This window comes from Artemia franciscana, chromosome 15 (assembly GCF_032884065.1).
Source record: "Artemia franciscana chromosome 15, ASM3288406v1, whole genome shotgun sequence".
In the NCBI taxonomy this organism is placed as follows: domain Eukaryota; kingdom Metazoa; phylum Arthropoda; class Branchiopoda; order Anostraca; family Artemiidae; genus Artemia; species Artemia franciscana.
In genome coordinates this window covers 42,602,164-42,615,309 of record NC_088877.1, presented here as the reverse complement: position 1 = coordinate 42,615,309, position 13,146 = coordinate 42,602,164, and the positions used below count along the sequence as shown (strand labels likewise).

The window sequence follows — 13,146 nt, the reverse complement described above, 5'->3', positions numbered from 1 at the left end:
CGATTACAACTTGTTTTCATTCCACATAAGATTTTACGTCTATGATGAGAGGTGGTTTTTGCGAAAAGCGTAAACACTAAAATATTTTAAGCGATAAAATATACGCTTCCAGGGGTAGTAATTAACAAAACCTTGCATTCTAGAACACTCCAGTATATGAATTATTTTTGCCACTTTTTGATAGCAGATAATAATGTAAAAAGAAGATAAAGTGAAAATTTGAGAATCGTTGCTTTAAAAAAAAGAAAATTTGGGGTTCTGTATATGAATAATTAATATTATTTACCAAAATATTGCTAAAGTATTTGGAGGACAGAAGAAAAATTTAGAGACTTTGCCACTTTTTGATAGCAGATAATAATGCGAAAAAAAAAATAAAGTGAAATTTGAGAATCGTTGCTTTAAAAAAAAAAAATAGGAGTTCTGTATAGGAATAATTAATACTATTTACCAAAATATTGTTAAAGCATTTGAAGGACAGGAGAAAAATTTAGAGAGACGCAGAAAATATATGTTTAAAGTTAAAGTCATTTTCAAATTAAGTACTTTTAAAAGTTAAGTACTTTTAAAGTTAAGTACTTTTAAAATACTTTTTAAGTACTTTTAAAGTTAAAATTATGACAACAAAGCTGTGTCCGTAAAGAGGTCTATCGGTTTTAAGCATATTGAAGACCTTAAACAGAAACAAACCACTTGACCATGTAGTAGCAAAAAAAAACCCTGACCACGGTTGGCATCCCAATAAAAAATGGTTCGCTCCATCCCCTTCCCCCACAAACGAACTACAAAAATTTTGAATACAGTCTTAGTGGACAAAGTCAATTATTTAAAGGGATAAGATCATAAAATACAGAGATTAGATACATTATTTTGAAACTTTTTTGGGTACCTGTAATGGCGGAAGAACATTTCTTTACTAAAGTAAATTTCTTTACTAGTAAATTTTACTACTTTACTTTTTACTCTTTACTAGTGAATTTAATTCTTTACTAGTAAATATCTTTACTAGTGTTTTAGCATCAGGTGGTCTAAAGCTGCGACGAGTTCGAAAAAGGATTTGAAAATTTGCCAAAGTACAACCTGGCATCAATATGACGATCTAACCCAATTTGCTGATTAGAATTAGTTATTTTTTAATTCGTATTCCTTTCTTTTTTCTTTAACACTTACTGTTTTTACTGGATAGTTTTTTCTTTTTTCTAGGCCCTCGAGGCTCCATCAGTGCATACATTCTCTTAAACATAACTTAACAATAGATTATACAACTAAAGTCTCTAGCCAAACCAAACATATTTTATGGGTCCAAGTGTTGAACAGGACATTCTGAAACCATGCATTTGATGTATATTATCAATTATAAATCTATACTTATAGTATCTATACTAACATACATAGATGCGAAGATCCAGCAAGGAGTATATCTACTGGAGCACCAGTAGCATAAGTCCACAAATCTTCATATAGAGAGAAAAAGAATAATTCACTTCTTTATTTTGGGTTTTTTTTCAGCCAGGAGTCCGCCCTGGCCTCATTAGCGTATATAAAAACAGCTACGCTATATAGCTGCTCATCCCAGAAAAAAGCTGCCGGCAGAGCGCAAAGCTTGGCCAGAACACGCTTGAATGAAAATTTATATAAGATTATTCAATTTAATAGACGCCTCCTTCCAGTTTCAGAGACCATGCTTCTGGACGGTGAAGTAGTAGTTATCCAACATAGACAAGTTTCAAATAAATTATACCGTTATAGTAGACAGCAATTGTCACGATTCTACTGTGTTGTAAACTTGCAAACTAGATATTAGCTGGAAAAGCAAGCTTATCTTTTTGTGGGGAAAGGGGGTGCCTCAAGGCTCAAAAAGAGCACTTTAAGCCAAAATTTAAATATTTCCTGGGGGGCTTTTAGACCAACATACAGGACATATTTTCAATTTAATTACACGATTTTTTTCGGAGTATACATGCAATAAAAATGCTGGCGCAATGTAGCGCATGATTATCTGTAGAAGGATGCAATAGGCGAGGTATCACTCCGGAATATTTTTTTCCCCTTGAAGCATTATAATTATAACTTAAATGATAATTATTTATTTCAGACCCCTTTACCTTTTATCCCCAAAAAGTTGTCAGAGACTGCACCTTTTAAGGGATGATTACTGTTTTCGGAGCATTGATGTACAAGCTATGCTTTAGCGTAGAAATGGGGATAGAGGAGAAAATTTGGAGTAGGTCCTGATTCTTGTAATTTTTAATATTGCTCTTTACTTACATTTGAAAACTTGGTTTTTGTCATTTAATTTAATTTGAGATCGTCACTTCTAGAGGGGGTAAGCTTTGCTACTACCAGGTTTGAACCAAAGGCCTCTCAGTTTCTCAGTGTGGGTTTATACCCGCTGCAACAATGACGACATAACGCAATACAATATACTAATACTTCATAATAATACTGCGCAAATGATCAATGTAAAAATTTCGTATGAACCAGTCAAATACAGATAGAGATAGCAACAAAAATTCAACTTACAGTTACCATTTTTTGCAAGACTGTGTTAGCCTCACTAAATCGTCTATATGATGGAAATAACTTTAAAGTCCATTGGAGTGAAGGTGTAAAAAATAATATATTTGTGAGCAGATTTCCATTTCTGAAGAAACTTCTATTCTTAGCAATGAAATTTTGAAATTCTTCGTCATTCTCTTGCATTTCTTCACTTGTTAAAACCTCCCATAATATTCTTAAAACAAATTCGGGAAAAAGCAGGTGAACATCTATGATTTCGTGTTTTAACTCAATATTCCTCAGCAGCTTCTGAATTTGACGGTTGAATATTTCTTCCAGTTTTTCAGAAGCTACCTTCAAATTTTTCGCCACCAGGACTCTAAGCCTTTCCCAATCTTTACCATTTGTTGACATCAAACCTGGAAAAGGTAGAATCAAAAAGGAAAGGCACGTTTGCCTTTCTACAATTCTAGGGGAAAGGCGTGCTTTCATGTAATACCATCTGTGACCTATTTTAGTAAGCCGATCATGTTTTTCTGGAATGGTTTCTTGGTTCTCCTAGGTTTAGGTTTGAAATTTTAAACCGGTAAAAAGAAACACAAAAGTTAAGTTCCTCCTGATTGGTTTTTCGGTGTGGAAGTTTAAGCCAGTAAAAAACAAGTATATTTTAAGTCACAGGATTTTTACAAATAGTTCTTGTACTTTTTGTCTGGTAGAAAATACAGATTAGATGACTTTCTCGGATGTCGAGTCAAGTCAGTCTAATTTTTACATTTTATAGTAGTCTATTATATTTTAACATTCATTGTGATATTTTCTAAAATAAGCAGTGATGGCAAACAAAACATAATAATTTTATAGAAACGAATTTTACGAATTAAACCACTGTATAAAAAAGGTGACAAAAGTGAGTATCGTAATTATCGAGGCATTAGTTTGGTTTCTGTAGGTAGCAAATTACTGAGTAATATGATACTTTTTAGACTGAGAGATGATGTAGACAAAGTTTTAAGGGAAGAACAGTGTGGTTTTAGAAAAGGTAGAGGATGTGTCGACCAAGTTTTCACTCTTAGGCTAATAATTGAGAAGTCCCTTCGTTGTCAAACACCTTTGGTCCTCAGTTTCATCTATTATGAGCAAGCTTTCGATTCTGTTGATAGAAGAGCGTTAGCAAAGGTCTTATCCTTATATTGTATACCAGAAAAATACATTAAAGTAATTTGTGCTGTGTACGAGAATAATACCGCTGCGGTTAAGGTAGGAATTGAGGTTAGCAACTGGTTTTGTATTAACTCAGGAGTTAAGCAAGGTTGTCTTCTATCCCCCTTTATATGGATCATTTTGATGGACTTCGCCTTGAGGAGCACAGGAAAGGCAATTGGAGACCATGGAATCAAATGGGGAGGAAAAACACTCCTGGACTTGGATTATGCTGATGATTTCAGCATATTAGATGAAAGTGTGAGCAAAATGAATGAACTTTTAGAGTTTTTGCGAGTTCAGGGTGCTAGAATAGGCTCGAAAATTAATGTGAAGAAGACTAAGTCACAAAGGCTAGGAATAAGTGAAGATGAAAAGGTAACGTTGGGCAACGAAAATACTGATCAGGTTGGCAGCTTTACTTACCTTGGTAGTATTATTAGTAGGGGTGGTGGGAGCAGTGAAGATGTTAAAAGTAGAATAGCTAAGGCTCAGGGTGTTTTTTCACAGTTAAAAAAAGTTTGGAAGAATAGACAGATAAATCTGCAAACCAAGATTAGAATATTAGAAGCTACAGTGATGATAGTGGTCAAATATGGCTCTAAAGCATGGGTGCTCCGAAAAGCAGATGAAAATTTACTAGATGTTTTCCAGAGAAATTGCCTACGGATTGTTCTGATTACCCGGCTGACTGACCGTATTTCAAACAGTAGGTTGTACGAAAAATGTGATTCAATCCCGCTTTCTAGGGCTATAATGAAAGAAAGGTTATGCCATAAAATAAGGATGCCATAAATAAAGATTTAAAGGAAGTGGGAACTTCCTGAGAGGGTGTAAAGAAGGAGGCATTAGGCTTGGTGCTGCAGTGAGTTATTAGTAGTAGTAGCAGTAATTTTACGAATTCCAAACTAAAATATACTTCTGCCAGAACATAATAAGTAGACTTTTTACACCGAACAGTTTTCGTGTCAAAAAGCAAGCACATGAAAGTAAAAAGTTTGGAATTACTGCTGAGGGGCTGAAGCTCTGGTTGTGTCTTGTTTGTCTTATTTTATGCAGCCAATTTTAGCCAATTCCGAGAGATTGAAAAGGGTCTAACCTCCAAAGCTTATAAGGGAAGACCGCATCTTCGATTGGGTTCATATATCATTGCATTTTGGACCATTGAGTAAGATTTTTGCCTGAGGCCAAAAAATATAGTTTTTGCTTGTCTTTCAGCCAGTGCCTGTGATGTGAAACCTTAAGTGGAGTTTTATGGCATATACCTTATGGCATAACCTTTTATGGTTGGTTTTATGGTTTATTTTATAACCTTTTATGGCATAGGCCTATGTCAATTTTGTATATGTCAGAGTATAGTCAGAGACTATGTATCAGAGAATACAGGTGAAGTTGTAGCACCAAACCACAGGCACGTACGCAGGAGTTTTTATCGGGGGGGGGGGGGCAAACCTTCGAAACAGCAGATATAAAGTAGCACTTTTTTTTATTTGGTAATGCAAAAAGCCCGTATATCGGAAAATACAAATTAACTTTAATCCGTAGTATTGTAGTGGATGGGGAGAAGAAGACTGAAGCCTCAAAAGTACGTTTTAGGCTCAGGTTTTGTTCACAGCGATTTAGAACCAGTGATTAATCTATTATACCCCACTGAAGGGGAAATTATAGGGTTAGCAGTACAACATGGGTGCTGTGGGGGGTGGGGAGTTCTTCTATTGCAAAAACGTAGATTTTAATAAAAATTAAAGTTTCCAAAATTCATCCATTAAAAGCTGTACTTTATCCTGAAAAGGGGGAATAAACGCCCTAATATCAAGGATAATTCTATTTTGCTGTGGAAAGCAAACTCTCTTTACCAAAAAAACAAAAATAACAGTACAATTGCTAATTACTTCAAAGAGGGTAAAAAGTTAGACAGAAAATGGGTTAATAATTGGGCAGTGACTTGACCGGATAATTGCTTGCTGTAAAATCCCCCCAAAAAGGCTTCACACATGCATCTAGATTCTTGATAAATGTCCTACTTTTGCCAGAAATCCCAAGAAAACCTGGGGAAATTAAACATTTCACGAAATTTCTGGGGGGCGGGCCCAAAGACTCCCCCCCCCTGCGTACGTGACAGCCAAACCAAGTCTCTTATTTCAAGTTGAAAGGTTTATCTAAGCAGGGAACTGATCTGGCAGCACTTTGAAATTAAGGTTAATGTAAAAATTTTAATTTATAAATATGTGCACAGATTCTCTGGTCGTACTGCTAAATTATGTTTTAAGAATAATAAATAAATAAATCATAAGTTAAAAATGGAGCATTTTCTCATGGGTTTGAAAGTTTCCTGCTTTAATTTTGGTTGAATTTGGAATTTTGTTGTCTGTGTCAAGGGCTGAAGCGGGAGTTGGGTATCATGTGTTCCTTAGCCGATCTTTTATTCCGAAAATTCGGAGGAGAATTCCCTTTACTCCTTTATAGTAACTATATTATTGGTGGAAATTTGACGCACGGTACGAAAATTTACAATTACAATTTAGAAAATTTACAATACGTTACCTTTCCAATTTTCTTTTTTAGTTTTTTTTTCGATTTTAACATCACATTGAAGTTTGCACAAAAATTTGTCCATGTAATATTGTGCTGTATAAATTTCGAGGGGCTGACGACTTCTTTGTATTGATACACACAGAAAATGGATGATGACTCTGTTCTGAATCTTTTGTGCCTTTCTTGGCTCCCCCTCCCCCTGTAAACCCCATAGTTTCCAATTAATTTTTTTTAGATAACCATCAAGAGTTAAGTAAATCTTATTTTCCCATTATTTACGCCGGAGTGCTAAGCCCAGTCATCTTTAATGAAAAGAAGCAAAAGCAAAATAAAATTATGCAACAAAAATCCATAAATGAAAAGGACTTGAAAAAACCCACCTTTAAAGTAAGTTAAACTAACTAAAATGTCGTCTTTCAGAAACAGCACATAACAAAAATGATTTCAAAAACAAAAATATTATACCTGTAACTAGTTTTTTCTGAGGGTCCCTTATTTGTAGAAATGAGCTTGTTGGCCGATCACACATGGTCTTGTTTGAAAGCATTGCTTTAACAGCTTTGAAACCACAGCAGCTGACAATTTGTATTGAGCCGAGTTTCATGAAAAAAACGTCACCGTATTTTTTTGATACTTTGGTAAGAATAAGCTCAGGGCGCTCATTGAGAAATACATACTTCGCAAATCCTGATATGGGAACTTCTCTTATCCCTATAAAATTTCAGATAATATTTAAAATTTTAAAGTTAAAGAAATCACAAATTGATATATTCACTGTTCTTTGGATCCTAGACCTCTTGCCTTTTTTAATCCCTTCATAAATCTCGAATTGCAAACATGCTTATAAAAGGTAGTATTTTTTGATTATATCTAATCAAATGCCCAACGTGAGATAAAACCTAAAGCCTAACGCTAAAGCTAAAGCCTAATGCTAAGCCTTTCAATCCCAGTTGTGACCAGCTATTTAGCTTGGAACGGGGGTCAGTGGCGTGACTATGTAAGCTCAGAGTCGACCCAGCTCTAAATGGGTACCTGGAGAAATCTGGGGAAGGTAAGCAGGAAGGGTGTGTGAAAGCACAGGATGGTTGGCCCCCAACCCGCCATTGCACTTCCTGGCTGAAGGGCCATGAAACGGAGATCAGCACCGCCGGTTTGGACCTTAACGGTCTAGTGCCGTCTTACTTATTTACTTACTAATGCTAAGCCTAACCCTTAGCATTAAACCTGACCCCCAAATAGCCTCCCAAGGAACGATATTATCCAAATGGAAGGATAACTCTATATACTGCTTGTGAATATACATAAATAAAAGCTAACAATAATTTTAAAAAATTATCTCCCCACTCCCAATAAATGTTTTTTTAATTTTACTGTAAACGACCCAATATGTTCCGCCTCCCTAATGCCAGCTGGGATATCATTCCAAATAGCCGGAGCTAAATATCTAATTCCGAAAGCTGCACGTGTGCTGTCTCGGTACTCAACAATAAAATTATCTGCCTCTCTAGTCTCATACCCATGGAGTGAACGATTTACTCGAAAAAAAACTGGTAAAAACTGGAGGACATACATCATTGCAACATCGATACGCAAGAACAGCAGCTTCATAATCTCGAATCTGACCAATGTTAAGCACTCGTAATTTCTTAAAACATGACGCGGTATCATTCACATTTTCAACATAATTACCAAGAAGACGTACTGTTTTATTTTGCAGGATCTGCACTCTTTTAAAATTTGCATAGAAATTACTAGACCAAAGGACACAACCATAAGAAATAAGGCGCAACAATGGTGTAATATAATAATAAAAGAACCGATAATGGTAAAACATGCTTTAATCGACGCAAAATTCCCAAACCTCTAGCAACTTTAGCTGCAACAAGATCGCTATGGTTCTTCCAAGATAGATTACAATCAAGCTGGAACCCCAAATAACAAACTTCATGCACCTGTGACAAAGGCCTATCGTTAAAAAATATCTTTTTGTCAACACATGGAGGCTTACCAACTCTCCTATAAATCATAAAATTAGTTTTATTAACGTTCACTGACAAAAGGCTCAAACTTCTAAACAGTATCTTATTTAGAGAAGTCAATAAACAGAGCAAGAAGACTTATCTTTAAGTGAGGGCCGAGCCTCCCTATTGCATCCAAGTTGATTCCAATCCCACTTGTGTAAAGTCGGCCTAAAAGACTTTCTTGCGTATCACTGAGCAGTGCACTTTCCCAAAGAGGGTCTACAATTTGCCAATTCCACAAATAAATAATCCTCCAAAAAATTTCAATTACAATTTGCAAAACTTATTTCAGTAATTGCAAGTTACTTCGTAACAGTACATTTAATTCAAGGCGGTAGCTAGGTCAGATCATGAACAATGTAAAAAGATAATCCGATTAGTTTATATGCTGTAACCTTGAAAACTAGTTCAGTACTGAATAGGAACTTGAAACCTCTAAATTACGGTTCTCTGATACGCTGAAAGTGATGTTGTGATTTCTGTTAAGATCTTATGACTTTTAATTTGTGTTTTGCCCTTTTTCGAAAATAAGGTAAATTTTCGCACGCTCAACTTTTGATGGGTTGGACTAAAATCGATAAAACTCATGTATTTAAAATCAGCATAAAGATGCAATTCTTTTAATGCATTTATTGGTATCAAAATTCCGTTTTTTAGAGTTTTGGGTACTACTGAGCCGAGTCGCTCCTTTAAAACGAACTGTTTGACAGAATAAAAAAGGCAAATACAAAAAGACACAAAAAAGAGATATTAAGAAAAAATATATACGAAATTCATCGACTCTTTATCCCAGCAAAAACAACCATGAACGAAATGCCAACCATTTTTGTAAAAAACAGTATTTGAAAATCACTAAAAATATAAGAATTGAACTAAGAACATCTGAAGATGCAATTGAAGGATTCTATTTCTTCTTATCTTAACGGTCAACTAATTTGAACTAATGATATGTCGATAATTAATAGTATTATGAATCAAACATTCAGTTTAATTTTATTTGCATTTTTCAAGACTGTTCAAGACAAATATAAATGTCAGCAAAGCGCAAATGACGCAGTAGGAGGAAAAAGGAGGAGTAGGAGGCAATTTTAGACTTTTACAGCAAGAGAAGGAGGAAAAACCAAAGCTTTGGTTTCTAGAGCTTTCTGATCGTTTCAAGCTTCATTTGCATATTCAATTTAAGTTTCACTTTTTTTAATATTTATTTACTGTTTTATATTAGTACATATTGCATGTTTGTTTACTATAATTGTTTATTTAATTTCTGTTCGTTTTGGGTTTCCTTTAAGCTTCAGTAGATAAATATTCTTATTCGTTTTTAAGGTTTATTTGCATATTCAACTTTGGCTTTACTCGTTTTAAGATTTATTTATTCATTTATATTAGCACTTGTTGTATGCTATTTTACTATGATTGTTTATTTAATTTCTGTTAATTTTGGGTTTCATTTATTCTTTAATAGTAATTATTGATAGTTTTGAGTTTGAGCCATTGAAGGTTTTTATTTCTTCTGATCTTAACGTTAATATGGCCTTATTTTTCCCAAGAAAACTTCGTTTTTGGAAATCATTTTTCAAATAATTTCAATTCAAATGAACCCTCTCTGATATTCATGCGGCCAACCCTTCTATGGAAACCTATCTGTGAATAATGAGCAACTAGTTTTACTTATACTCCTTTCCCTGAGTTATGTTGGGGGGGGGGCTGTCCTCCCAAAAGATACTACTACTGGACCCTTCAACTATGCTCAACAAAATTGGAAATTTCAAAATTTTGATTTGATGTCTGTGGAGAAATGATCGCCTTGCGGATGGGGGGGGGGGGCTGGTGTCCGGTTGCCCAACAAACACTTCTAACTCTTAAAAGAGCACCAGATGTTAAAATTTCCAACTAAATGAGCCCTTTTTGAAGTTTCTACGACGGCTCCTTTTATACCATGTGGCTTGGTCAGAAAAATAATAAACCAATAATACATTCTATGGACATCGGTCTTGACTTAGGCAACACTTATGCTCTGCCTATGATTCTCTCTTTCGACGTTTGAATTACAAATGAAGTTTGTAACCACTCAAGATATTTCACGATATGTATTTCATGGAAGTAAATGAAAGTCCCTCGACTTGGAGATAATTAACTTAATCTCAGTGAGATAAACTACTATGCGTGTATGTTTAGTTAAATCCTTGATATGTAGAATTGGTTAGGTTAGGTATTTAATTTAGTACGTTATGGGCAGCCTGCTTTCCATAATTCTCTGTTGTAGTTGCCATAATTTTGTTACTAAAGTATTAAACTTTCATCATAATTTAGTTTAATTCATTAGGATTAATATAGCTTCACTTCTAGGGTATGGTCGATATAATTGACAAGTACCAAAAGTACTTATGCTTCCAGTATTAACTTATCGAACCAAGCTGTTACTATAAAGCTATCAGTTGCCTTTATTAACATTAGAGCACTATGAATAGACGCTGGTAAAAATATCAGAAAGGTACACTGGTAAGACAAAATAGATAGCCCCTCATTCCTGATGACAACAGCGATTCAAAAATTAAACTCCCTCATGTTTCTTGGAATTCGAATTTCCTAAAATTTTTAACCCCTTAACCAAGAAGGTGCCCTAATTTAATGTTAAGACCTGTCCTGATTTGGGTTACCCTTTGTGCATCTAACATTAATCCAACTTTTTTTCTGTATGAAAAATCAACTTCTTATGTTTATGGACGTCAAACTTACTTTTATGTATTTCAGTCAAACTCATCAGAATATCTATGCTGACCACATTTAAAAATAGGAAAAACTGTATAGAAACCTCTTGTTATTAAATATCTATTTAGCCACATTGTCTGTGTTTCGACTCTCTGTTTCGACTAATTTATTTGCAGAATATATGTTTCAAATCATTTTCAGCAGGTATTTGTGATAGATTTTTAAATAATGCATTATGACCAATATTTTATAAATAATAATTAAATCAAAAACGTCTTTTAAAAATACTTTTTGATAATGTATACTTTTAAAAATCAATTCATTTTTTGAAAATTCATATTTCAGAATGGTTATAAATAATTCTTTCAACTTCTACATTTCATAATTGTACCATAGTATGTTTTAACATTTTTGAAATGCTGGGATGCCTGTAAAGATGGTAACTCTGCTCTGGGCTGCCAAATTGACACATTTTGTGTCAAAATGACATAATTTGATGTAGCGTGACTCAATGACACAGTCAGTCGAAATGATGACACAATCGACGAAAATGACATATTTTTTCAATAAAAAATGACACAATCGACAAAAATGAAACATTTTTGTCATCCAAGTATTGTTTTTAAATGGTAATAAAAGAAAAGTAAAATTTCAATTTTCTACATTCGGAAATAAAACAAATTAATGGAAGGGAAGAGCGTTACCTAACCGTGGTAGTAGTACACAAACAGTGCGGAATACAGGACAGATGCCGTCGGCATATTTAAAATTTAAACCCACGCGAAGAAAACAGCCACAGGCGGAAATTTGAAATCAAAATGCATGCTGAATATCTGAACTTAATTGGTCTCTTGACTGAGTATTTGATGTAGCCAACTGGTACGTACTTAATAGTAAAAAGTAAACAGCATGCAGTTTACCAAAGCCGTAAGCATAAGCAGCAACTCCCATTTTTAGGAGTACAGGAAGGGTATCCCACCTCGGATAAGATTACAAATTTCCAGAGATGTCTTTCCTTCAGAATAGTCCATCTGGCTTAGAAAGGCACCAACAAATATGACAAAAATACTAGATTGAAGCTGGTTGAATGGCTTACATATTGAGTAAATAAAAAGCTTAGCCAATAAAGCCGATTACGTATAGAGCCGATTACGATTACGACGTCATACGAAAAGTCTATTTTCAATTTACTGTCGGAATTGATTGTCCTCAAATTTTATAAATGTAAACTTGCCCCGTTGGCCGCCCAGACACAAATTCATAGTGTGTAACATTAATTCATAATTATATTAATAATATAATAATGTAATATAATATAAATAATAAATATAATAATATTATATAATAATATATATCTATCTATATAAAAATAAGTTGTCTGTGTGTGGATCTGTGGATGGATCAGGTGACGTCATGTTTCGGCTGACGTCATGAAATTAGTTGCCATCATTTTTGCTTTGAAGGTGACGTCAGCCGCAACATTGCTGCCTGGTGGAAGAACTGCTCATTCCGCTTTGAAATTGCCTCTGAACTTGCATTCTACAGAAACTCCCACGTGCAATATTTCCAAATCATCTGGGATGGGTAAAGTATTGCAGCAATGCAAACTTATTATTTGGGATGAGTGCACAATGGCACACAAAAAATCGCTCGAGGCTCTGGATCAATGCTTGAAAGATTTGCGAGGGAAGTCGAAACCCTTTGGCAGCACCTTAATATTGCTTGCGGGAGATTTCAGGCAAACATTACCTATAATACCTAGACCAACTCCTGCAGACGAAATGAATGCTTGCTAGAAAAATTCTTATTTATGGGCACACGTAATAACATTAAAATTAACTACAAATATGCGTGTCCGATTGCAAAACGATGACTCTGGTCAAACATTTTCAGATCAATTGCTGGCAATGGGAAACGGAAAGCTCCCAGTAGACTCAATTTCAGGACGTATACAACTACCTGCTGATTTCTGTAATTTAGTGACGTCCAAAAATGAATTGATTGAAAAAGTATTTCCGAATATTCTAAAAAATTATAAAAATAATAAATGGCTAAGTGAAAGAGCGATTCTCGCACCCAAAAATATAGACGTCCACGAAATCAACAATATTGTTTTGACCAAGATTCAAGACCAGGCAGTCCTTTACAAGTCAGTCGACACAGTTTTGGAACCAAATGAAGC

The 13,146-nt window shown here is 34.7% G+C and overlaps 1 protein-coding gene across 2 annotated transcripts in view; it reads right to left on the bottom strand.

Moving 5' to 3' along the window:
- LOC136036504 (methyl farnesoate epoxidase-like) overlaps window positions 1–13,146 on the bottom strand; it is a 77,681-nt gene that overhangs the window by 27,637 nt on the left and 36,898 nt on the right. For both annotated transcript variants that reach the window (XM_065718792.1, XM_065718791.1), the window contains exons 2-3: window positions 6,700–6,945; window positions 2,524–2,918 (exon numbers count right to left, since the gene is read on the bottom strand). In XM_065718792.1, coding sequence (XP_065574864.1) covers window positions 2,524–2,918; window positions 6,700–6,945 — 641 coding nt within the window. The remainder of the gene's footprint in view (window positions 1–2,523; window positions 2,919–6,699; window positions 6,946–13,146) is intronic.